The sequence below is a fragment of the Chiloscyllium punctatum genome, chromosome 8 (genome assembly GCF_047496795.1).
Source record: "Chiloscyllium punctatum isolate Juve2018m chromosome 8, sChiPun1.3, whole genome shotgun sequence".
NCBI classification, from domain to species: domain Eukaryota; kingdom Metazoa; phylum Chordata; class Chondrichthyes; order Orectolobiformes; family Hemiscylliidae; genus Chiloscyllium; species Chiloscyllium punctatum.
This window is the reverse complement of record NC_092746.1, coordinates 29,052,301-29,076,346: the sequence shown is the minus strand read 5'-3', so window position 1 is coordinate 29,076,346 and position 24,046 is coordinate 29,052,301. Positions and strand designations below refer to the sequence as shown.

Here is a 24,046-nt window from a genome sequence, read left to right as displayed (position 1 = left end):
GAAGCTCTTCTTTTCCAATTTCACTCACACGTATCCCTTGTTGGAACCCTGCTCACAGCACCAAATTGTTAAAGTACCTATTCAAAACAGCTCAGGGAATCCCTGATGAACTCGACCTGTAAGCCTCTCTTGGTTCATCCCGGAGATCGTACTCTCTGGTAGTCTGGAATGTAAAACTCTTATAGACAGCTTAGTTTAAATGATTATCTTTATTTACCAATGGCGTCAACATTATACCATAACATAGATACCTACACGCCAAGCTTGAGCTAAGGTTTTAAAACCATGAGTAGAGTAGCAGTGCCAGCTCTTGCCCCCTAAGAGCTCTCTCAGGCTACTCCCCTTATTGCTGCAATAAGCTGTCTTGATACAGAAATTAGTACTGAGATTACAAAAACACCACATGCCCTTAACCAGATAAGTAACAATAAAATGGCAAACATTTGTAGAGGAAAACAAACTTAATTGACAGGTCTGAGTGTGCTTGACTAATTAAGCTCCATGCACATCAAAGTGGGAAACCCTGATCAAGCCAGGCTAAATGGCCAATTGCCTTTAGCTAGATAAGCTCCCTTTTAACAGTACAGCATAATGAGAGACCTATCTAAACTATGTGGAAAAGGTCAAGAGGTAATTTCGCTCTGCTCACGTGCTCAGTATCATTATCCGACAAAAGAGCTTTATATAAAAAAATCTTAGATTTCCAAAATGCACATTCAATGCATAACCTTCCTGAACCATGAGCTCCAGGGAACAACACACAATCAATTAATCCATGACAAGCAAGTGTACACTCAAATCAGACCACAAAAGAGTTAACTTTTCCACCAGCTTCCTTCCTGTCTCTCCCTCTCACTGTGTCCCTTGAACCCTTAGGTCAGTGAATGTAATTTATAGAAGAATGTTTACTCTTTCTCACACATATGAACATCTTCCAACTTTCTCACCGTGTTAGTTTCAGCCTTTGTGTTTTCCTAGCTTGGAAGGGTAATAAGACGTTCACACTCCAGAACAGTCAAAATTCCCTGAGCCATTTCGAATAGGTACTTTACCAATTTGAGCTTCATAAGTTCAAATCTCCTCTGTGTGGTATACATGAAAATGTATCAGGATTACGTGTATATTCCACTTAGCTTATTAAATTACAAGTTCTTTTCCTATTGAGTATGAGTTTTGTTAAGAGTCTTCAATATAATCCGGAAATTCAGTTATCCAACGTCCAACTATAAGATATGTGCAGCTTCCATCCCTCAGGGTCAAAAGGAAGTATTGCCACCCATTCCACAAGTGAACAAATGTTATCACCTTATTCACACCGATCCATTGACTCTAAGAACAGATGTCCTTAATTGTTCTTAAACAGTGCCCCCCTCCCCCGGTGTTAAGCACTTTCCTGCATATCCTGTAGCAGATATGTCACATGTAAGGCTACAAGCTTTCTCACTATCATTAGCAGACCTTCTCACTTCTAACCTTTTGATGGAGGGGAGATCATTGATAAAGTAGCTGAAGATGGTTAGACCTAGGACTTATGAGGAACCGGGCTCTTGTGAACAGTGGTAATGTCTCTAAGTCAGAGCCATGATATGGGTTCAAGTGCCACCTGCTCTAGAAGGGTGTCTTAACATCTCTGATCAGGTTGATATAGAAAATATCTACTCTGAGGAACTGGGACTCCCATGTCAGTGGTAATGCCCCTACATCTGAGCATTGAAACTTGGGGTTCAAGTTCCACCTGTTCCAAAGGTATGTAGTAATATCTCTGCAAAGTTGACTTGAAAATATTTTACTCTGAGGAACTAGGAGCTCTTTTGCACAGTGGTAATATTCCTACCTCAGAGCTCGGAGACCCAAATTCAGTCCCATCTGCTGTAGAAGATGTCATAATATCTCTGAATAGGTTGATGGAGAAAATATCTACTCTGAGGAACTCCAGCATTATTTCCTGGGACTGAGATGATTGACCTCAAACAGCCGCAACTGTCTCCATTTGTGATAGGTATTAATTCAATCAATGATGATGTGCGCCCCGATAGCTTGTGACTTAATTTTACGGGAACTCTTTGATGTCACACTTGGTCAAAAGCTGATGGCAAATGCCTCTCCATTTACGTCTGTCCCTTAATTTTAATTTCCATTGACGTCTCTACAAAATAGATTGTTGATTTGCTATCACCTGCTTCACACAATCCCATCAAGCCAAAATTACCCTGAAAGGTAATCAAAAATTTGTATGAAAATATAATTAAAGGAATAGGAATAATTAAGTGAAACCATTAGAATTACTAGATAATATTCTGATGGAAATTTGAGTCATCAATAGTCACAGGTGAGGTGCCGAAGACTGGAGGTTGGCTGATGTGGTGCCACTGTTTAAGAAGGGTGGTAAGGGCAAGCCAGGGAACTATAGACCAGTGAGCCTGATGTCGGTGGTGGGCAAGTTGTAGGAACTCCTGAGGGACAGGATGTACATGTATTTGGAAAGGCAAGGACTTGGGATAGTCAGCATGGCTTTGTGCATGGGAAATCATGTCTCTCACAAACTTGATAGAGTTTTTTGAAGAAGTAACAAAGATTGATGAGGGCAGAGCGGGGGTAGATGTGATCTATATGGACTTCAGTAAGACTTTTGACAAGGTTCCCCATGGGAGACTGGTCAGCAAGGTTAGATCTCATGGAATATAGGGAGAACTAGGCATTTGGATTCAGAACTGGATCAAAGATAGGAGACAGAGGGTGGTAGTGGAGGGTTGTTTTTCAGACTGGAGGCCTGTGACAATGCCACAAGGATTGGTGCTGGGTCCTCTCTTTTTTTGTCATTTATATAAATGATTTGGATGTGAGCATAAGAGTTAGTAAGTTTGCAGATGACACCAAAACTGGAGGTGCAGTGGACGTCGAAGAAGGTTACATCAGATTACAACAGGATCTTGATCAGATGGGTCAATGGGCTGAGAAGTGACAGATGGAGTTAAATTCAAATAAATGAGAGGTGCTGCATTTTGGGAAAGCAAATCTTAGCAGGACTTATGCACTTAATGGTAAGGTCCTAGGAGTGTTGCTGAACAAAGAGACCTTGGAGTGCAGGTTCATAGCTCCTTGAAAGTGGAGTCACAGGTAGATAGGATAGTGAAGAAGACGTTTGGTATGCTTTCCTTTATTGGTCAGAGTATTGAGTACAGGAGTTGGGAGGTCATGTTGCGGCTGTACAGGACATTGGTTAGGCCACTGTTGGAATATTGCATGCAATTCTGTTCTCCTTCCTATCGGAAAGATGTTGTGAAACTGGAAAGGGTTCAGAAAAGATTTACAAGGCTGTTGCCAGGGTTGGAGAATTTGAACTATAGGGAGAAGCTGAACAGGCTGGGATTGTATTCCCTGGAGTTTAGGAGGTTGAGGGTGACCTTATAGAGGTTTACAAAATTACAAGGGGCATGGATAGGGTAAATAGACAAAGTCTTTTCCCTGTGGTCAGGGAGTCCAGAACTAGAGGGCATAGGTTTAGGGTGAGAGGGGAAAGATATAAAAGAGACCTAAGGGGCAACATTTTCACACAGAGGGACTAGATTGGGTTAGGATATCTGGTCAGCATGGACAGGTTGGACTGAAGGGTTTGTTTCTATGCTGTACATCTCTATGACTCTATGACTGAAGGTCATGAAAATCTTTGACAAGGCTATAAGGGCAGGGAATTTCAGTGTTGGTGGGTAATATCATTCTGTATTTCCAAATGATACCTCCTTTCTAAATACTGTTACCTGTCACAGAAAACAAAGTTGTGAGAATTTCAAATTTGGAAAGGATATGTGACTTTGCAAAATATGATTTTTTTTCAGATCATATTCCAACATATGTGCACATTTCACAAAAAAACAATCGCAATACCACAAAAAACATCTACATCAAGGACTTAGATGTTATCTTTGAAGTTAAACTTCATGATCCCAGTGAATATCTGAAAAATGCTGCCATATCCTATAATTGGGATTTTGGTGATGGACATGCGCTTTTATCAAAAAGTCCAACTGTTCTTCACAACTTCACTAGTTCAGGGAATTTCAAACCTAAATTGATTGTTGAGGCAATTCTATTAGTTTCCTGTAGCTCCATTATACCAACTACATTGAGCCCAACTACAGAACAGGGCACTACAACTGAATTGAGCACTCCAACCAAAGGGAGCATGACAACCGATTGGAGCACCACGATCAAACAGAGCACTACGATTATATCGAGCCCTACCACCGAACAGAGCCCTACCACCGAACAGAGCCCTACCACCGAACAGAGCCCTACCACCGAACAGAGCCCTACCACCGAACAGAGCCCTACCACCGAACAGAGCCCTACCACCGAACTGAGCCCTACCACCGAACTGAGCCCTACCACCGAACTGAGCCCTACCACTGAACTGAGCCCTACCACCGAACAGAGCTCTGCAACTAAACTGAGCACTGTGACCAATGCAGATGCTACAACTGGTATGTTTGATTTTTTTTAATTTTACAATACAGTGCCAAGAGGGAGTAATGCAGTCAAATGTTTAACACAATGCTTTTTAATATTGAATTTTTTTTTGAAATTAAGATTTTTTGTAAAATTAAAATGTTATTTTATTTCTGAGACACCGGTTTGAAGATAAACGTCTCCTGGCAGACCACTGCAACTTTGGAGGATGAACACAGAAATGCTGGGAAAACATTGACACCGTTTTGCCAGCATTTACACAGCTTTTCTGCCAAAGATACAGTGGGCAGCTGGGAAAATCTCCTTGAAATCTGAAATTTCCAAATATTTTCAATTGTTTATGATACTTGCATGTACTTACCTATCTTTATTTCCAATAGTGTTGTACATGGGGACGCAAGAACAAGTGTCAAAAAGTCAGATAAAGCAGAATTAGAAAATACAGAATAATTGAAACTGAACATGTAGTTGTTATTCTGAGCCTGTTTTAAAATCATTTATTCTGTCATCTGCTGTTTGTTTCTGTTATGAATCATTTGTCCATTTTTTAGATGGGCATTGTTCAAGTTAACTTATTTGTGGAAACACTATAGCACACCCACAGGCAAACCAATGTAATTACAGCTTACAGGTTTACAGATTTTAAAAAATCTGCAGATGATGGAATCCAAAATAGACAGGCAGGAGGCTGGAAGAACACAGCAAGCCAGGTAGCATCAAGAGGTGGAGAAGTCGACGTTTCAGGTGTAATCCTTCTTCAGGACTGGGTGTGGGGGAGCTGCAGATAAAGGGGGAGGCGGCAGCAAGGTGTAAGGTGTGGGGATAGGTGAGGACAGGTCGAGGGTATGACCTGGTTAGTCAATGGAAGGAATGAATCCAGTTGGTAGAAGGGAGGGGAAGGGTCTGGGAAGGGAGTTGGAGGATGGGGAGAGAGGTAATTTGAAATTGGAGAACTCAGTATTGAGTCCTCCAGGCTGTAGGGTGCACAGGCAGAAGATAAAGTGTTCTTTCAATGGGAGCTGTGGTTTGCTTTGGCAATGGAGGCTAAGGATGGTCATGTTGGAAAGGGAGTGGTTGAGGGAATTAAAATGGGTGGTGACTCTTTTAACCTCATTTACAGCAGCAGGTGCTCCCGATGTGGTCTTCTCCAAATCGGGGACACCAAGTATAAACTCAGGGACTGACTGGACCTCCCAGTCACCGCCCATTTCAATTTCCCCAACCACTCCCTTTCCAACATGACCATCCTTGGCCTCATCCATTGCTAAAACAAACCTCAGCTCCTATTGGAGGAACACCATTGTATCTTCTACCTGCACCCTACAGCCTGGAAGACTCAACATTGTGCTCTCCAATTTCAAATAACCTTCCTTCCATCCCCTGACTCTCTTCCCAGCCCCTTCCCCTATCTTCCACTGCTCCCTGCCACCAACTGGATTCATTCCTCCCATTGACCAATTAGGTCATATCCTCTACTTGTCTTCACCTATCCCTACTTCACTACTCTGCCCTCACCTCTCCCTTTATCTACAGCATCCCCACAGCCACCCCCAGTCCTGAAGATGGGTTACACCCGAAACGTCGACTTTTACACCCCCTGATGCTGCCTGGCTTGCTGTGTTCTTCCAGTCTCCTGCCTGTCTACTATAGGTTTACAGAGGCAGTTTCTATTAAAAATCTGTACATAGTGGTTTATAATAACAGGAAGTACAAACACATTTCTATTATATTCCTAATCAATCACCCATGCTTCTTACAAATTGGAAATTATAATTGTATGTAGAATTTCAGACAGATAATTGAAAAAGGAGTATGACGTGGGAATAGGAGTGAAGGGAAGTTGGAAAATGGGAAAGACAGAATGTAGGAGAAGGGGGATGAAGGTGAGAATACGGAGGTGGCAAAGAGGAGGATGGGGTGGAAACAGCTAGAGAAGGACATGAGGAGTAGATGTAAAGATAGAAAGAAATGAAGAGAAAGCACAGAACTGGATGCAGGAAAGTAGGGTGAAGAATATGAAGAGGAGGACATGCGGAAGAGTTAGCAAGGAGGAGACATCGAGGTAAATGGAGAGATAGGGAAGGAATGGGATGTGAAGCAGTGGAAGTGGACAGGAGAAAAGGAAAGAGGTGGTGAGAAGAATGGGAGAAAGGGGGAGAAGAGGAGTTGACAGGAGAGGGATGGGAGGAGGAGAGAGAAAGAAAGAGGAAAAGGAAATGGGAAGTTAATCTATTGTGAAAGGAGAAGGAAGGAAACATTCAAGTAGAAAAGAGGAAAGAAAGGGATGAAAAAGGAATTGGGATAAATGTGGAGAAGGGTTGAGCGCATAGATCACATTTGGTTGGATAATATAAATATTCCCATTTAGCTTCTTCTTCAACCTTCCATCCTCAATTCCTCACATTCCTCCTCATTTCCTTATCCCTTTCCTATCAAACCTCAACCAATTCTTTCACTACTTCTTCCTTCCTTCCTTCCTTCTAACTCTCTTTTCTTCCTTCTACCTTTTGTCTTCCTTCTGTCTCCAATTTTCCTTACATACGGCGACTGTATTAATGATTATGCTTCTGCTCAATTCAAATGTTCTTTATTCCTCTTAACCTTGTTCCCTCAAAAGTTACAACATCTTGTTACTTCTGTTGCTTCTATGTCAGCAAAAGCAACCACCCTCACAAGGATACATGAAGCTACAAGACCTACACCTTCTCCAATAGATTCCTATTACTGACAAGGGAAGGAAGTAAGGTAGAGATGTTTACACAGCACATGAAGCAAAAATGATCGACAAAAATCTAATTCCAAAAGTGCAAAGACAAATAAAAATACAAAAATGCTGATAATGCACATCAGGTCCATCAGTTTCTGAAAGGACAAAGGACATGCAATCATTCAAGTACAGATCCTTTGCTAGAAGTAGAAATGGGAAGATAAGAGAGATCAGCGATAGAAGTGAAGGCAGAGTGTGGGTGTAGAGATCATGAGTTGGGAATACTGATCCTTGTCAGAAAAAGGTCTTACAGGTAAAATAGGCAAATTTATAAGGTCAGTAGTTAAGATAGTGAAAACGTTGAGCAAAAGGAGTAGCAATGGTGGTCGGGGTTGAAATCATTTGAAAAGCAATATGACAATAATGATCATGGTCAGTTTTAGAAATTAAATTTAACTTCCACCAGCTTTGATCCTATGTAACCAGGAGAGTAGTCTGGGGATCTGAATTACTATTCCAGTGACATGACCACTGCACCACCCTGTCCTTCGAGATCCCAAACAAACTAGTACTGAGTCAAGGTCAGGAGACAAAATCATCTTCACATTTTGAGTGACCCAATGGTATTCTTGAAGTCTCTGTTCAGAGGGAGAATGTCCAATCACACCCAATCACATGGCAGCTAGCAAACAATTAGATGTGCAGGGCAAAGATCCTGGTCAGACATGCAGGGAGTCACTGGCTCCATCATTACAGGGGCAAGCATTCAGATCCGTATTTGAATAGCACTGAGATAGCTATGCACACTTTCCATCCAGCAAGAATTGATCTACTGGCAGTTATACAGTGACAATTGCCTTATTCCTACTGGATGGTGTCACAGGCCTTCCTGCTGTATCACTTCATTGCCCTTTCCCTGAAAGGTGACACTAAACCCACGACCCCCTTTTATTTTTGACCAATTTTGAATCACATTAGAGCTTTCTTTGGCACCATCAGCCAGCTCACTGCAACTGCCTCCCACCCTGCACCCCTGCCAAGTCTGATTACCTTTGACTTTGCAACATGTCATCCTCGACTCTTCTTCTGTCATGCTTGCCCTTTGTTATCTGAAATTCTTAGGTCTTCATCATTGACTTTCCCAATATATCCCTTGATATCCCCACATCCTACTTGAACTACCACCTATCAATGTTGTAGACCAATTTTCTCACTCTGTCACTCACAAGCTTTGATAGGGCTGCCACTGCCCTCCTTCCCATGGTCAGCCATGTTTTCTTCCTTGTTCACAGCTGCCATATGCTTTCAGTGCATTGATGCCTCCTCTCCCCCTAGTTTACAAAGCTCCCCATTCAAGGAAACCAGTTACTACTCAGTCCAAATCCTCCAGTGTGACTCCTTGGCTTGCTATACACCAGCTTTAACTGAAAGCACATCTTTAGCTTATTCTGCATACTTAATTCCAAATGTACAAATTATTCTGATTTGTATTTTAATGAGTGTTCATAACATGCTAATATATTAAAGATGGATTTCTTTTACTTGCCATTGCAAAGCACAATCTGTTGTCAGTCCACCAGAACCAAATTTTATTCTGAAATCGGGAATTTGACATTGCTGAATTAACTGTCCTCTCCAGTCTCATTTCCCACTCTCAGGAACATCACAATGTTCTACTGAAGAATTCACCAAAACTAGGGTAAACAAACTAGTCGCAATGAAAAAACTAATGATATTGATGATGATAAATCCCCAGTATTGGTTTCCATTCCTTGAATTAAAACAAAAAGTGAGAACAATGCAGATACCATAAATATAATCTGTCAAAGTCCTCTAGACTCAGGAATTGCTCCTCAAAGTTAGAAACATGTACATGTTATTTTTAGGAAAGATGATGAAGGAATTATTGTCCATTTCTTAACATCTTTTGTCAGGAAATTGCTGAAGAATAAAGTGGCTGAAAACCGTAAACATTTTTAGGTGATTCGGAGGACCCAGCAGGGATTTATGAAGAGGATGTCATGCCTGACAAATCCAAAATTTTTTTTAAGAAAGTGGTTGAATTTGTGAACGGGAATTTTGATAGTTGTTATTTATATGGCAGTATTGGTATTGACTGTGATGCATGGAGGGTACACTCGCACATAATGGCATTGGATGAATAAACTCCAGTGACCAGCTTCTCCTTCACTCTAAATGCAGCATATTTGGCATTACTGTCACAAACCCATTTTACCAACAAGCTAATAAACTGAGAAGGAGGATCGCAAAGTGTTAAATTGTATACAGTTGCTGTGTTGGGAGAATCCCAGGATGGCAGTTTCCCACATTATTCTTTCAGAGAGAGAAACAGGAGCACTTCTGCTCTACCTGAGCCAACAAAATAATGTCAGAACTGGTCTCTGTTTTGCTTTAAGCCAGGTTTGATTGAGCAGAGTGATTACATGATGCTCTCTGCCCTGTGTGTGGTTAAAATAGCATCAGAGACTATGAATGACATGGAACCTTGAATGCGAAAGAATAGCACTTCTGCGTAGTTCAGGTGCATATGTCAACTACCTAGTTTAAGGCTCTGAGGACATCATTGTAAGTCAATTACCTCTATTTCTACTCTAATAATCCCCTGTTTCCCACAGTTAGAATCTCCCCAATGTGTTGTTAAAAACATACTTGTCCTTCGTGTGTAGTATTTAATGTATTCATTTTATTTCCTCCCCAGGTTCCACAACAACAATTGCTTATACCAATGGTACAAACAGTCCACTGCAGCTTGAGAAAAGAGATGTCTCAGGATTAGCCTGTAATCTTCACAGATATGGTTACTTTGAAACAAACATCACAGTTGTGGGTATGCAATATTATTTAAAAATTGTGTTGCAATCAAATATCCTATGTGAGAACCTGGACTGACTGCCCAGTTTCCTGAATGAGCAGGAGAATTAATAAAAGTCCCTGATCCTATTGCTGTCCATAACCTTAAATTATTGTAACATATTCTGTCTATGTAGAGTCTGTTTGAAGAAACTAACTGCACAGTCTCAGTTTACATGTGCAGTGCATCAATAAACCTTTACCATGGTTGAATCAGTAAATTACTAATATATACAAAAGATATATGACAACACAAGAGTATAAATGTCTCTGAAATGGTAGTGAAAATAATTAGAGTCATAGAGTCATAGAGATGTACAGCATGGAAACAGACCCTTTGGTCCAACCTGTCCATGCCGACCAGATATCTCAACCCAATCTAGTCCCACCTGCCAGTGCCTGGCCCATATCCCTCCAAACCCTTCCTATTCATATACCCATCCAAATGCCTCTTAAATGTTGCAATTGTACCAGTTTCCATCACACCCTCTGGCAGCTCATTCCATACACATACCACCCTCTGCGTGAAAAAGTTGCCCCTTATGTCTCTTTTATATCTTTCCCCTCTCACCCTAAATGTATGCCCTCTAGTTCTGGACTCCCCGAACCCAGGGAAAAGACTTTGTCTATTTATCCTATCCATGCCCCTCGTAATTTTGTAAACCTCTATAAGGTCACCCTTAGCCTCCGATGCTCCAGGGAATACAGCCCCAGCCTGTTCAGCCTCTCTCTATATCTCAAATCCTCCAACCCTGGCAACGTCCTTGTAAATCTTTTCTGAACCCTTTCAAGTTTCACAACATCTTTCTGATATGAAGGAGACCAGAATTGCATGCAATATTCCAACAGTGGCCTAACCAATGTCCTGTACAGCCGCAACATGACCTCCCAACTCCTGGACTCCGTACTCTGACCAATAAAGGAAAGCATACCAAATGCATTCTTCACTATCCTATCTACCTGTGACTCCACTTTCAGGGAGCTATGAACCTGCACTCCAAGGTCTCTTTGTTCAGCAACACTCCCTAGGACCTTACCATTAAGTGCATAAGTCCTGCTAAGATTTGCTTTTCCAAAATGCAGCACCTCGCATTTATCTGAATTAAACTCCATCTGTCACTTCTCAGTCCATTGGCCCATCTGGTCCAGGTCCTGTTGTAATCTGAGGTAATCCTCTTCACTGTCCACTACACCTCCAATTTTGGTGTAATCTGCAAACTTACTAACGATACCTCTTATACTCGCATCCAAATCATATATGTAAATGATGACAAGTAGAGGACCCCGCACCGATTCTTGTGGCACTCCACTGGTCACAGGCCTCCAGTCTGAAAAACAACCCTCCACTACCACCCTCTGTCTTCTACCAAATGGCTTGTGGATGTACCAAATGTATCCAAATGGCTAGTTCTCCCTGTATTCCATGAAATCTAACCTTGCTAATCAGTCTCCCATGGGGAACCTTGTGAATGCCTTACTGAAGTCCATTTAGATCACATCTACTACTCTGCTGTCATTAATCTTCTTTGTTACTTCTTCAAAAAACTCAATCAACTTTGAGACATGATTTCCCACACACAAAGCCATGTTGACTATCCTGAATCTGTCCTTGCCTTTCCAAATACATATACATCCTGTCCCTCAGGATTCCCTCCAACAACTTGCCCACCAGTGAGGTCAGGCTCATCGGTCTATAGTTCCCTGGTTTGTCTTTACCTCCCTTCTTAAACAGTGGCACCACGTTTGCCAACCTCCAGTCTTCCAGCACCTCAACTATGACTAGTGATGATACAAATATCTCAGCAAGAGGCCCAGCAATCACTTCTCTAGCTTCCCACAGAGTTCTCGGGTACACCTGATCAGGTCCTGGGGATTTATTCACCTTTAACCATTTCAAGACATCCAGCACTTCCTCCTCTGTAATCTGGACATTTTGCAAGATGTCACCATCTATTTCCCCACAGTCTATATCTTCCATACCCTTTTCCACAGTAAATACTGATGGAAAATATTCATTTAGTATCTCCCCCATTTTCTGTGGCTCCACACAAAGGCCGCCTTGCTGATCTTTGAGGGGCCCTATTCTCACCCTAGTTACCCTTTTGTCCTTAATATATTTGTACAAACCCTTTGGATGCTCCTTAATTCTATTTACCAAAGCTATCTCATGTCCCCTTTTTGCCTTCCTGATTTCCCTCTTAAGTATACTCCTGCTTTCTTTATACTCTTCTAAGGATTCACTCAATCTCTCCTGTCTATACCTGACATATACTTCCTTCTTTTTCTTAAACAAACCCCAATTTCTTTAGTCATCCAGCATTCCCTATACTTACCAGCCTTCCCTTTCACCCTGACAGGAATATACTTTCTCTGGACTCTTGTTATCTCATTTCTGAAGGCTTCCCATTTTCCAGTTGTCCCTTTACCTGCGAACATCTTCCTCCAATCAGCTTTCGAACATTCTTGCCTAATACTGTCAATTATTTTGAATTGTTTTTCATTGTTAGATGGAATTGTTGGAGTCAGCATTGTGGAGGTGACCAGTGTTCAGATCTCCACAGACCTTCAGCAGAACTCCATGGTGAATTTTGTTGTCACATGTAAGGGCAGGTGAGTATGTACTTTATAAGAAATAGAAGCTAGAGTAAGTCATAGGGGGCCATGGTGCCTACTCTATCATTCAGTAAAATCATGGCTGGTGTTCTACAGCAATTTTTATTCTGCCTGATTCCCATATCTTTTCCCATATCTATGGTGTCCAAAGATCTTAAATCAATCTCAGCCTTGAATATGGTCAACAAATTAGCATTCCCAAACCTCTGAGGGATACAAAATATTCACAACTGTCTAAGTAAAAAAAAAAATTCAAATTAACTCGAAGTGCCTTTTTCCAAGAGCACTGACTCAGCAAAAAGTTGCTTTTAGATTGTTTTGCAGCTTTCCTTTCCAAGGCTGAATGTGTGTCTGACCATGAGTAATTGGATTTGGACCAGAGCATTCCATGTTCACAAGGCCAGGTTTGATCAGCAGATGAGTGGATTTTCAGAGTAGAAACCAAGAAGTTTATTACATAGATTTCTAACTCCAAACAAAATAACTCTCTTTAAAAGATCCTCACCTAGAAGCTAGTCTACTTGAACTGGCTCCCGACTGTTGAGGAGTACTCCACAGCTGGCTAAGGGCTCAGGTAGGAAACATGCAGCTGCTGGTATTGATGAGGTGGGGGGGGGGCTTTATTTGAGGGAAGAAAGAGAGGAGATACTGAGGCCCTGGCTGTTATTTTCAAATCCTCTCTGGCCACAGGTAAGGTCCTAGAGGACTGAAGGTTTGCTAAAAAAAATGAGGAAGGGATAGACTAGGAAAGCACAGGCCAGTCAGTCTAACCTATGTGGAGGTGAAATTATTAGAAAAATTCTGAGGGATAGAATATATCTGCATTTGAAGAGACACAGTTTAATGAGGAATAGTCAGCATGGATTTGTTAAATGGAGGTCGTATTTAACAAGTCTGAACAATTTCTTTTGGTGGAGTGTTGATGTGAGCAATGTACTTGATGTGATCTACATGGACTTTAGCAAGGTTTTTGATAGGTCTCTGATGGCTGACTGGTCAAGAAAGTAAGAACCAGTGGAATCCAAGGCAAAGTAGGATGTTAGATCCAAAATTGGCTGAGATACAGGTACCACGGGGTGAAGGATATTTCTGTTACTGGGCTCAATGCTGGGACTCTTGCTGTTTCAGCGCACATTAGTGATTTGGATTTAATTATTGGGGTCATGATCAAGGTATTGAGACACTAAAATTGCTGGAGTGTTAAATAGTGAGATGGATAGCCATAAACTGCAGGAGCATATCAATGGACTGGACAGGTAGGTAGAACAAATGGGAATTAATCCAGATAAGTGAGTTAATCCATTTGGGGAAGGCTGACCGGATTAGGGATTACACAATGAATGGTAAAACCTTGGAAAGTACTGAAGATCAGAGGCACCTTGGTGTGCATATCCACCTTTCCCTGAAGGTAGCAGGGCAGGCAGATCAGATAGCAGGGTGGTAATGCGGGAACTGTATAAAACACTGCTTGGGCCACAATTGGAGTACTACATGTAGGTCTGGTCAATATGTTATAAGAAGGATGTGATTGCATTAGAGATGGTATTGAGAAGACTCACTAGCATGCTGCCATAGACTGGAAGGTTTGTTCTATGAGAGGAGATTAGATAGGCTGAGGTTGGGCTGCTTTTTTGCTGCTTGCCTTCACAGATAAGCAGGACTGTAGAGCTCAGATCCGATGCATTGATGTACCACAAAACTCTGCTATTGGTCGACTGCGTTTTACGGGTAAAAGATTGCACCTTCAGTTTGGGGAACACCAAAGATACGGGAATGGCATATTAAGATTACCAGCTGAAGTGGGGTACTAAGTTGCTCCCCTCTCTGAAGGGAATGCTGACTACATCAGAATACTATTTCAAAATGTTGATAAAAATAATACACTGATCACCTTAATCTGTTAAGACTCGCGCCTTAACTGTGATTTATAAACCCCTGCACCATCGCCATTGTCAAAGGCTTTCCTAATGAAACAAGCTGTACCTGTACTGTTAGTACACCAGATTCTGACTGAGCAGAACTTCTACTTTATAAAGACTTGCAGGTGTGGGTAGAGAATCCAGCTGCTTAGGTAATATTGTCGAACCTTACCTCAGAATCACAGAAGTATTATGTTGCAGAAGGAGTCATTTTAGTACGTCATGTCTGTAGCAACTTTCTGAGTAAATATTTTACTCCGTGTCATTCTCCTACCTTTTCCCCATTTAGATAGATGCAATAATTTGCAGTATTTTCTTGTTCAATGTTCTGGTCTATTTTTATGGAATTTTGCTTTCAGCAATTGCAGCACAGATCTCAGTTGTAACCTGACTTCTGTGTTTTTCCCTTGCAGTATACCTACTGACGTTTGCACTATAATTGGTGACAGTTCATGCATGGTGCTGCAAAACATGATCTGTGACCCTGTTGAAGCTGTTGATACATGTTATTTGACCCTTCATAGACGCTTCAATGAATCTGGCATCTACTGCGTCAACATCACATTGAGCGATAATACCAGTTTAGCTGTGGCTAGTACTCTGGTATCAATTGAAGGTAAGCACTTATTTTCAATGACTAGACTTCTTTAAGCAATAACTACACAAGGTTCATTTGGATTGTAGCTTCCCTGCTATTTAAGAATACAGTAAATTAACTAATCCACAGAAATTATGGTTTAAGATCTGAATTTGTATTTCTTTCACTTTGGTGAGCAGAAACACGTTCTAACCAGTCTCTTCAATTCCTTATTCCACCATTCAGATAGACCACAACATACAGTAACTCACCTACCCACCTTTCATTCATATCCTTGATAACGTTGCTGAGTAAAAGTTTACCAATCTCCGATCATGAAAATTTCCAATGACACAGCCTTTTGGAGGAAGAAAATTCAAAATTTCCACTCTTTTTTGTATAAAATTATTTTAACACTTCAGTTGATTTTTTAAAAATAAACTCTTCAATTAGATCAATCTTATAAACTGAAAGGAATGCAAGTTAAGCTTATGCACCTTTTTCTCAAAAATTAATTTCTTATAATTCTGATGAATTTGAACTGTACACCATTCAAATGCCAACGTATCCTTCCTAAATTGTGGTGCTCAAAACTGAGCACTGTACTCCAGATAAGATCTGACCAAAACTCTGCTCAATAGAAGTAAACTTTCCACCCTTCAGCATTCCAACACTTGGTAAATGCCAACATGTTCTAACTATTTTAATTACTTTTTGAACATGTGCACAAGCATTACATTATCCATATCTGAACACCTAATCCACTTTCCTCCTCCACAGTTTCTAGTCTCTTGCCATTAAGAACGTATTCCAATTTGTCTTTTTTTGCATTTGAAATGAATGGTTTCACATTCCCTCCCTAGGCATATAGGGTTGAATTTTCTCTACCTGCCTAGAGATGTTAGAGAGGTGGGTAGAGGAATTTAATTGGGTGGCACATGACAGGTTAATGTTTTGCTGTTAGGCTGTAAGACCCTTTCGCCTTCCTGTTTTACAAAAATTTGCATTTCATAAATACTCATTAGCATCCCAGCCCAGTAGAATTATGTTCACAAACAAAAACCAATCTTGTTGGAAAAACTTAGCAGGTCTGGCAGCATCTATGGATAGAAATTAGGGTTAATGATTCAAGTGAGGTTCTGAGTTTTGAGGAAGAGTTTCTCTCTACAGATGCTGGCAGACCTGCTGAGCATTTCCAGCAATTTCCGTTTCTGTTTCAGATTTGCAGCATCCGCAGTTCACTTGAGTATTTTTACAATAGAATTATGTTCATAGCCACAATTTTCCTGGCAAAAACGGAAACGTGTTCCCAAACTCAACATCTACATATAGGTGTTTACTGACGAGTAGATTCTTTCCTTAAAGCTTTGATGAATAAAAACATGTTATAGTTACTCCACTACTTCATAACTAAGGTGTTTCTTTGTGCAAACACTTACAGTATTATGAAGCCAGCAGTGTGAAGCCTCTTCCCATTGATCAGCGCAAGAAGTCTCAGTACTATGTAGCCTGACTATTTGTTATTAAATACTTTAAGTGTTAGGAATGAAACCTGACCAGGCCAACAAGCCTGCCCAAGTGAAGCAACCACATAGTCTGATGACAGAAATCTGATTTGGGTTTGCAAGTCGGCTGAACTCAAAAAGCTTTCTCTTGTGCTTGTGCCTTCATCCCAAGCAGGTCTTTGATGAGAAGCTATCAGATCACATTCTCCTAGTTGTAAAGATGGGTCAGTGACTTTATGTTGTATGAGATGCTGAGTGTTGTAGCTTCTTTTATGTTTTAAGTGTGAACCCTAGAAGATGAATGAGTGGGAATACCACTGTGGTACAAGTAGTAGACATACAGTTGGTGCAATTAAGTGACAATGATGGTACAAGAGGCATTGAGTGGAAACATCTTGGCTGTGACAGTCCTGGGCTGTGTCAACCTTACTATGTGAATTCACACTTCTAGGGGCTTGAAGCTTTAAGTAGACAGTGGTGTATACCCTGTCAGAGCGAGCACATCATTCATCATTTTGTGACACTGAGACCAGCTTCTTCTGGACCACCCACACATGCTGACCAAAACAGCCAAGCTGCCTTCATCGGTTGGAATGGTTTCTTGTTGCCATCCATAGAGCAAAGAGGTTCTCTTCTTTGGACAGTCTTCAGGAGAACTTCTAGGGAGGTGTTACTAAAATATAGACCTACTTTTTACCTATTCTTTGACATTTCTAGGGGTGAAGCGCAGAGGCTGACTGATGCTCCTTGGTTGCAGAGGATGAATTGTTCTGATATCTTTTAAATATAGTGCCTGGATTTTGGAACTTGCAAAGTCCTGGTGGACTTCAGAGATTTTTGCCTATAAAATTTGGTGTTTTACTCAAGCATGAATATATAATGAGCTGAGAACAACATAATTACATTAGAAAACCCAACCTTTCTCAAGTGGAAGCCCTTCCCACACTTTCATACAGTTTCACAAAAAAGAAAGTTTCACCTATAGAGGTAGGAACAGGCGTTGAACCATTCAACCTCTGCCATTCACTTAGATCATGGCTGATCATTTGTCTCAACACCACATTCCCACACTATCCCCATGTTCCTTGATGTCACATGTATCCAGAAATATATTGAATTTGTCTTGAATATGCTCAATAATTGAGCATCCACACACATATCCCACTGCAGTAGAAAATTCCATAGATCAAGGCTGCTCTGATCAGCCACTTTCCTGACTTATCCTTGATTTTCTCAATGACTACAAATTTGCCTATCTCAACCTTGCCTATCCAATCCACGCTCGACAACCCTCTGCAGTAAAAGATTCCACAGATGCACCACCCTCTGAGAGAAAAAGTCTGACTCATCTCTTTCTAAAATGGGCAACTTCTTACTTTGAGATTCTGCCTTCTAATCCTAGACTCTCCCACAAGGGAAAATAACATCATTGTGTCAACCCTGTTAAACTCCTTATGAATCATAACCCCTTCTCATTCTTCTAAACTCCAACCAATACAATACTCAACCTTTCCTCATTTGAAAATCCCTCCAGAACCAGGTTCAACCTAGTAAACCACCTCTGGACTGCCTCCAAAGCCAGTGTATCATTCCTTAGATAAAGGGACCAAACTTGTCAAAGTATTCTATCTGTGTTCTGACCAATGTCTTGTATAGTTTCAAGAAAATCCCCCTATGTTATATTCCAGTCCCTTTGAAAGAAAGGCCAACATTGCATTTGCCTTCTTTGTTATCCAATGAAATTGGATGCTAGCTTTTTCGTAATATGTTAGGAGCACCATATCTGTTTGTGCTGTTGCTTTCTGTAGCCTAACCAAATTGAATGATATCAACCTCTTCTTTTCTTCCTGCCAAAGTGCACAAACTTACATTTTCCCACATTATATTCCATCTGCCAATTTTTCCCCAATCACTTAACTTGTTTATATCACTCAGGAGACTTCTTGTTCCCTATGTCCATATCCAACTTGAGTATCTAACTGTTCAATTCCCCATGTTACCCTCTCAGTCCTAGGCATATTGTGTCAACAAGCCAAGTATAGTCATGCACTATTGCACCATCAAAACCAGAGTATTGTTGACAGATGACTCTTCTCCCACGTTATCTCTTTTCCCTCCATACCATTATCATTTCCTCCCACTATATGCTAAAGTCACCCCCCCCTTGACAATTGTCACCCCCTTTGCATCCCAGCAAGCTGCGTCCAATCCCCTCAATTGAATTCCTCACCATCTCTTTCACGTCAGTGATCCTTGTTAAGATTTCCCCTAGACATCTAGCAAATGAATTCTCAGGACTGACTGTGGTCCACCCCATGACCGACTTGGATGGTCAGCCCTGGATGATGTCTAGTCCTCTGACTAACCTATGTGCAGCTCCCTGACTGACCTCCTGTGAGTCCCCGGACTGGATCCTCTGACTGAAGGGTACCTTCCCTTGACTGAGGACCACTCTCTTTAGACGTTGAGATATTGCCATTTGATTGACGCACATGCCATGTGTTTGGTATGTATGTCGCTGGCACATAGTGCAGCTGTGAGACTAGTGTCACATGATGCCATAAAGTAACATGTCCACCCCCTTGACTGATGACTGCTGACAACCTTGAGAAGCTGTCTGGCTTAGTATCTGCAAAAAAAGGCGAAACAAGAAGTACTTTGGGCATTCGGGAAAATGCAGACAGACAAGGCAAAGTAGAGATGCTGTGAGCATCTAACCAGGTGCAAAGTGAGTGAGTACAAAGAGAGCAAGTGAGAATCCTTGAGATGTTATCTGGTTAAATCCATGATATCGGTATCTAACTGTGTGTAAAGTGTCCTGGCAGCAGCATTCCAATGAAAAGTGCTGGTGCACTCCAAAATGCAGCATGAAAGTGCAGAACCATTATACAAGAGGATCAGAGATGTGCCATGAGAGTGTGGTGAGGCTGGTACATGTCTAATACCAATATCTATGGCAGGGGATACATGTGGCCACTGCTCATGGCGTGTGCACTGAGAAGTTGTGGACTGGTGTTCAAGATGGATATCCTTATGAGCAAGTGGTAAAGTGGAGTTGGCAGGTAACTACCGTGATTTTCATGTCAGGACAATGTCAAGAATTGTCACTACTTAGTTTCAATCTGGCAGGTATGCTCCGTATGCAAATAGGCCTTTTCCCACTCACTGGCGAGAATCTCATCTTGTTGTTTAACAAATGGTTGAAAAATAAGACTTTTTTCCTCCCGATGTCAAGATCCTTGCTGACCATCTCACAATTGTCCCAATGTTCTCAACTTTGTCGATGTTTTTTAGTGCCTGGGTAGGTTCTTAACCATACCCTTTAAAAATTCTAACCATCGCCCTCCACTAATCTTCCTTCTTAAATAGTGGGGTTACATTTACTATTTTGCAGTTTGCAGAAACTTTTCCAGAAGATACAGAATTTTGAAAGAAAACCAACCAATGCATCAAGTATCGCTGTCGCTAGCTTTCTCAACACTCTGAGGATGTTGGAACAAATTACGGCAGATGCTGGAATCTGTACTGAAAACCACAAATTCTGGAGATCACCGTGGGTCAGACAGCATCCATGTAGAGAGATCAAGCTACTGTTTAAAGTCAAATTCCCATAACTCCCTCATCTGTATTTTGTAGGGATCATTCCCTCTGGGACAACCGAATCCATTCCACAACCAACAACAACACACCCCTCTCCATGGCACCTTGCTATGTAAATACAGAAGGTGCAACACTTGCCTCTTCACCTCCTCCCTGCTCACCATCCAAGGACTGAAACAGTCTTTCCAGGTGAAGCAGCATTTCCCCTGTACCTCCTCCAATCTTGTGTACTGTTTTTGCTGCACACAATATGGCCTACCAAACACAGAAGGAAGGAAGGCAGAGTGGTATTGAGATGTAGAGAGATAATTTGAGAGTTTGGGTCTTGGGCGAAGCAACTATTAATGGTGGAGCAATTACGATTGGAACACACAAGAGACCAGAATCAGAGGAGCACAGATATCTTGGGAGATTTTGAGGTTGAAGGAGATAAAACTAGGGAGGGGCAAGACTATGGGGATTTAAAAACAAGAATGAAAACCTAAATCAAGACATTGCTTAACAGGGAGCCAGTTTAGGTCTATGAGTCCAGAGGTGATGGGAAATGGAACTGGCTGTGAGTTGAGATTTGGGCAGATGACCCATATATGGAGGGTACAGTGTAGAAGACTACTCAGGAATGAGTTAGAATATTTTAGCATAAAAGCAATAAAAAAACATGTAAGAGAGTTTCATCAGCAGATAAACTGAGACAGGGTGAAGTTGGATGATGTTATGAAGGTGGAAATAGATAGTCTTAGAGATGATACAGTATGAAGTGGGGAGCTCATCTCTTAATTATTGTGACACCAAGGGTATGAACTGACTTCCTTCATCTCAGAGTCGCTAGGGAGAAGGATGGAGTGGACCAATCCAGTCTTACAGGAATCCAAATATTGCTTTCTGGTTAAATATCCCAGCTTTCAATTTATTTTACTTTGCTTTACCACATTGCCTAGATGATGATGATCATTGATATCTGAGTCTTATATATGCCTTGTTCTCTAAAAAGAGATTTTATTTGATGACTCAATTTTGAATTACTTGCAGGTTCCAGCAGTAATACAGGCCTGCATGGTGTCTTAATACTTGGCATTTGCCTGGTGATTCTTATTATTGGTGCTGTCTCTTTCCTTTACAAGTAAGTTTTGAGTGATCATCAGAAAAAGAAGCATAAAAATAACTGATTTTTAAAAATCTGAATGCATTTATTACAAGCCATTTATAGGGAAAATATACTAAGAAGTTGTAATAACATTGAATTCCTTTCCTTTTCTTATGATGTAAGTCTTAAATTCCTTCTGATCAATTCCAAAATGTAACTGGGATTAATTTTCAGTTGTATGACTTGAAAGTGGAGCAGACCTTTGTTACACTGAAATTTTGCTTCATTTCTACAATAAATTAAATTCCAGTAGGAAATTCCATGGCCAAATGTTCTACTGTATCTACCCCATCTCAAGTATTTGTGCCTGGGTGGAAAGATTTTGGTTTTCTTGGGAATTCTGCTCTGTCTATATTTTAAATACTGTTGCTGGATGTGAGATGATATGAATCTCAATTAGGCACAATACATAGCCCCAAAACTTTTCAGGCTAAAATAAATAATTCCTGTAGGGGATCAGTTATCTTCTGGGAAAGTTTTCTAATAGAAGCTCTAATGCTGAAAGGTTTCTTTTTGTTTGGAATTGGCTGGATCTCTTTTCCCTATTGTGAGATATAATTGCACACCTTTGGAGCCGGTGAGACTTGTACCTGTATCTCACAGTCCAGGGCTGGGGATATTGCCACTGCAGGACAGAGAGCTCTGGTTCAACTTTGTTGATGCTAATGCCTAATTTTGATCTACATTGAGCTCAATTTAGGAAGATTCTACAATGAGTAGGTGATTAGCCTGGCCAGGTGACTACCCAGACCCTGAAACCAAATATCAATTCAAATATGTTTTTAGAAAACTGAACCTCAATAAAGTTCTTGTAAGCTTAGGGAATTTCTTTCACAAAGGAAGCATGCAGACAAAGCCTTTAATAGAGTCCATTCAGTAACCGCTATGTCCAGCACTTGAAGTTTTAATATCCTCATGCAAAGAAGCTTAGAGAAATAAGGTGAAAACTATGCTTAATATGTCATACATTTCCTTGTTGTGTAACATGATGTAGTCAGGAAATTTCACCTAATTATGAAATATAAGGCAGACGTCCCTCAGGAGCGATATGAGTCTTGAAAATGAATAAAATGGAAGTAACTATCTAAGTATTGAAAATCTTTAAAGGAGGCTGTATGAGGTTATTTTTAAAACATGTTTCTAAGAATGTAATTTATGATAATGAATAGAAATAACTGGTTGGGAGATATTCCAATCTTCCACATTATGGATTGCAACAATTCATACTTAAGTTTTATATTTTACAAATTCATAAAATACATTGTACATGTTTTTGGCAGCAGTTGAAGTAGGAACTACAATCAATTTGATTCATTAAGGATGTGAAACTTACTTTACAGGCGTTACAAAGAATATACACCAATTGTTAGACGATTGAATGACAGAAATAAACAACTGGTGGTGAATAATGGTGATGCCACTGTGTACTTCAATAACCTGAGAAACAAACTCTTTCTTGTGAATGATGAGAAGAGCCCATTACTGAAGAAACCTGGAGTCATTTAATCAGAGATACTCCTCAACCAGAAGTGTGCTCCAGGAACAGTCAACTTTCTGTCTGAGTACTTGTGTTGCTTCTGCAAATCTTGATTATAGAAATATTATATTATACTGCTTAGCTCCTCTTTACAAGTGGATTACATTATAAATTACTTGAAATCCAGCTCTCCTTCACAGTGCTTGAGGGTATAAGTCTATATGTATTTATAAACGTTATAAGCAACTGCAAATGTTGGAGATAAACTTTTTTAAAGCCATTCTAAAGTTCATTCCATTCACTACAACCGAAGGGTCTGTTTCCATGCTGTACATCTCTATGACTCTCATTAGATGGTACAGTGATGGCAAAATGGCAGTACCTGGATGCACATACTGGATTTCTATTGACACCAAAACGTTTCAGTTAAGAATCTATACAAAAGGGATATTCACAGAGACCCTTCTAGAAGTACTAGCTTTTGAGTTTCTGCACATTTGCTTAGATATGATAGTCATAAAACTAACTTTTCTACTTGTATCTCTCAGACTTGTGTCAAAAGTCTTTAAAACAGATAATGTCAAATAAACTATTGTAATGATGAATTATAAAAAACAAAACCTGGCTTTATTTTTGTCTTCTGTCAGTTTGAAATTGGGAAGAATGTCTGGAATTGACTTGTGCAAAAATTAGCCAAAAACTCCACAACGTTTATTTATCAGTGATTTTGCCCTGTTGTCTGAGTCTATAGATTAGGTTGTATCCAATAAAAGCAAAATACTGCAGATGCTGTAAATCCGAAACAAACACAGCGCATGCCGAAGAAACTCATCACAACTTTGAGTCCAGTAAGGTTCTTCAGTTGTGAAGAAGTCACACAAGACTTGATACATTAATGCCATTTTTCTCTGTCCACAAATACTGCCAAACTTGCTGACTTTCTCCAACATTCTCTGTGTAGGTTATATCCAGGTTTTGAAGTGAAGGCCACCATTATCCATCCTAATTTCTTGCTGCATTTGTCTGCTAATTTATAGTGACTCATATACAAGATGGAATTAGTGAGTTTTGAGAAGATTTGTAGCTCAGCTTGACGTTCTGCATGTAGGTTTGCTTGCTGAGCTGGAAGGTTTGTTTTCAGGAGTTTCGTCACCATACCAGGTAAC

General features: G+C 40.6%; 1 protein-coding gene across 1 annotated transcript in view; it reads left to right on the top strand.

The window, feature by feature from the left end:
* gpnmb (glycoprotein (transmembrane) nmb) overlaps window positions 1–23,477 on the top strand; it is a 44,037-nt gene extending 20,560 nt beyond the window's left edge. The window contains exons 6-11 of the mRNA XM_072575307.1: window positions 3,837–4,481; window positions 9,894–10,022; window positions 12,553–12,655; window positions 14,991–15,193; window positions 21,289–21,379; window positions 22,744–23,477. Of these exons, the coding sequence (XP_072431408.1) occupies window positions 3,837–4,481; window positions 9,894–10,022; window positions 12,553–12,655; window positions 14,991–15,193; window positions 21,289–21,379; window positions 22,744–22,909 (1,337 nt within the window). The 3' untranslated portion in view covers window positions 22,910–23,477. The remainder of the gene's footprint in view (window positions 1–3,836; window positions 4,482–9,893; window positions 10,023–12,552; window positions 12,656–14,990; window positions 15,194–21,288; window positions 21,380–22,743) is intronic.
* The last annotated feature ends 569 nt before the right edge of the window (window positions 23,478–24,046 follow it).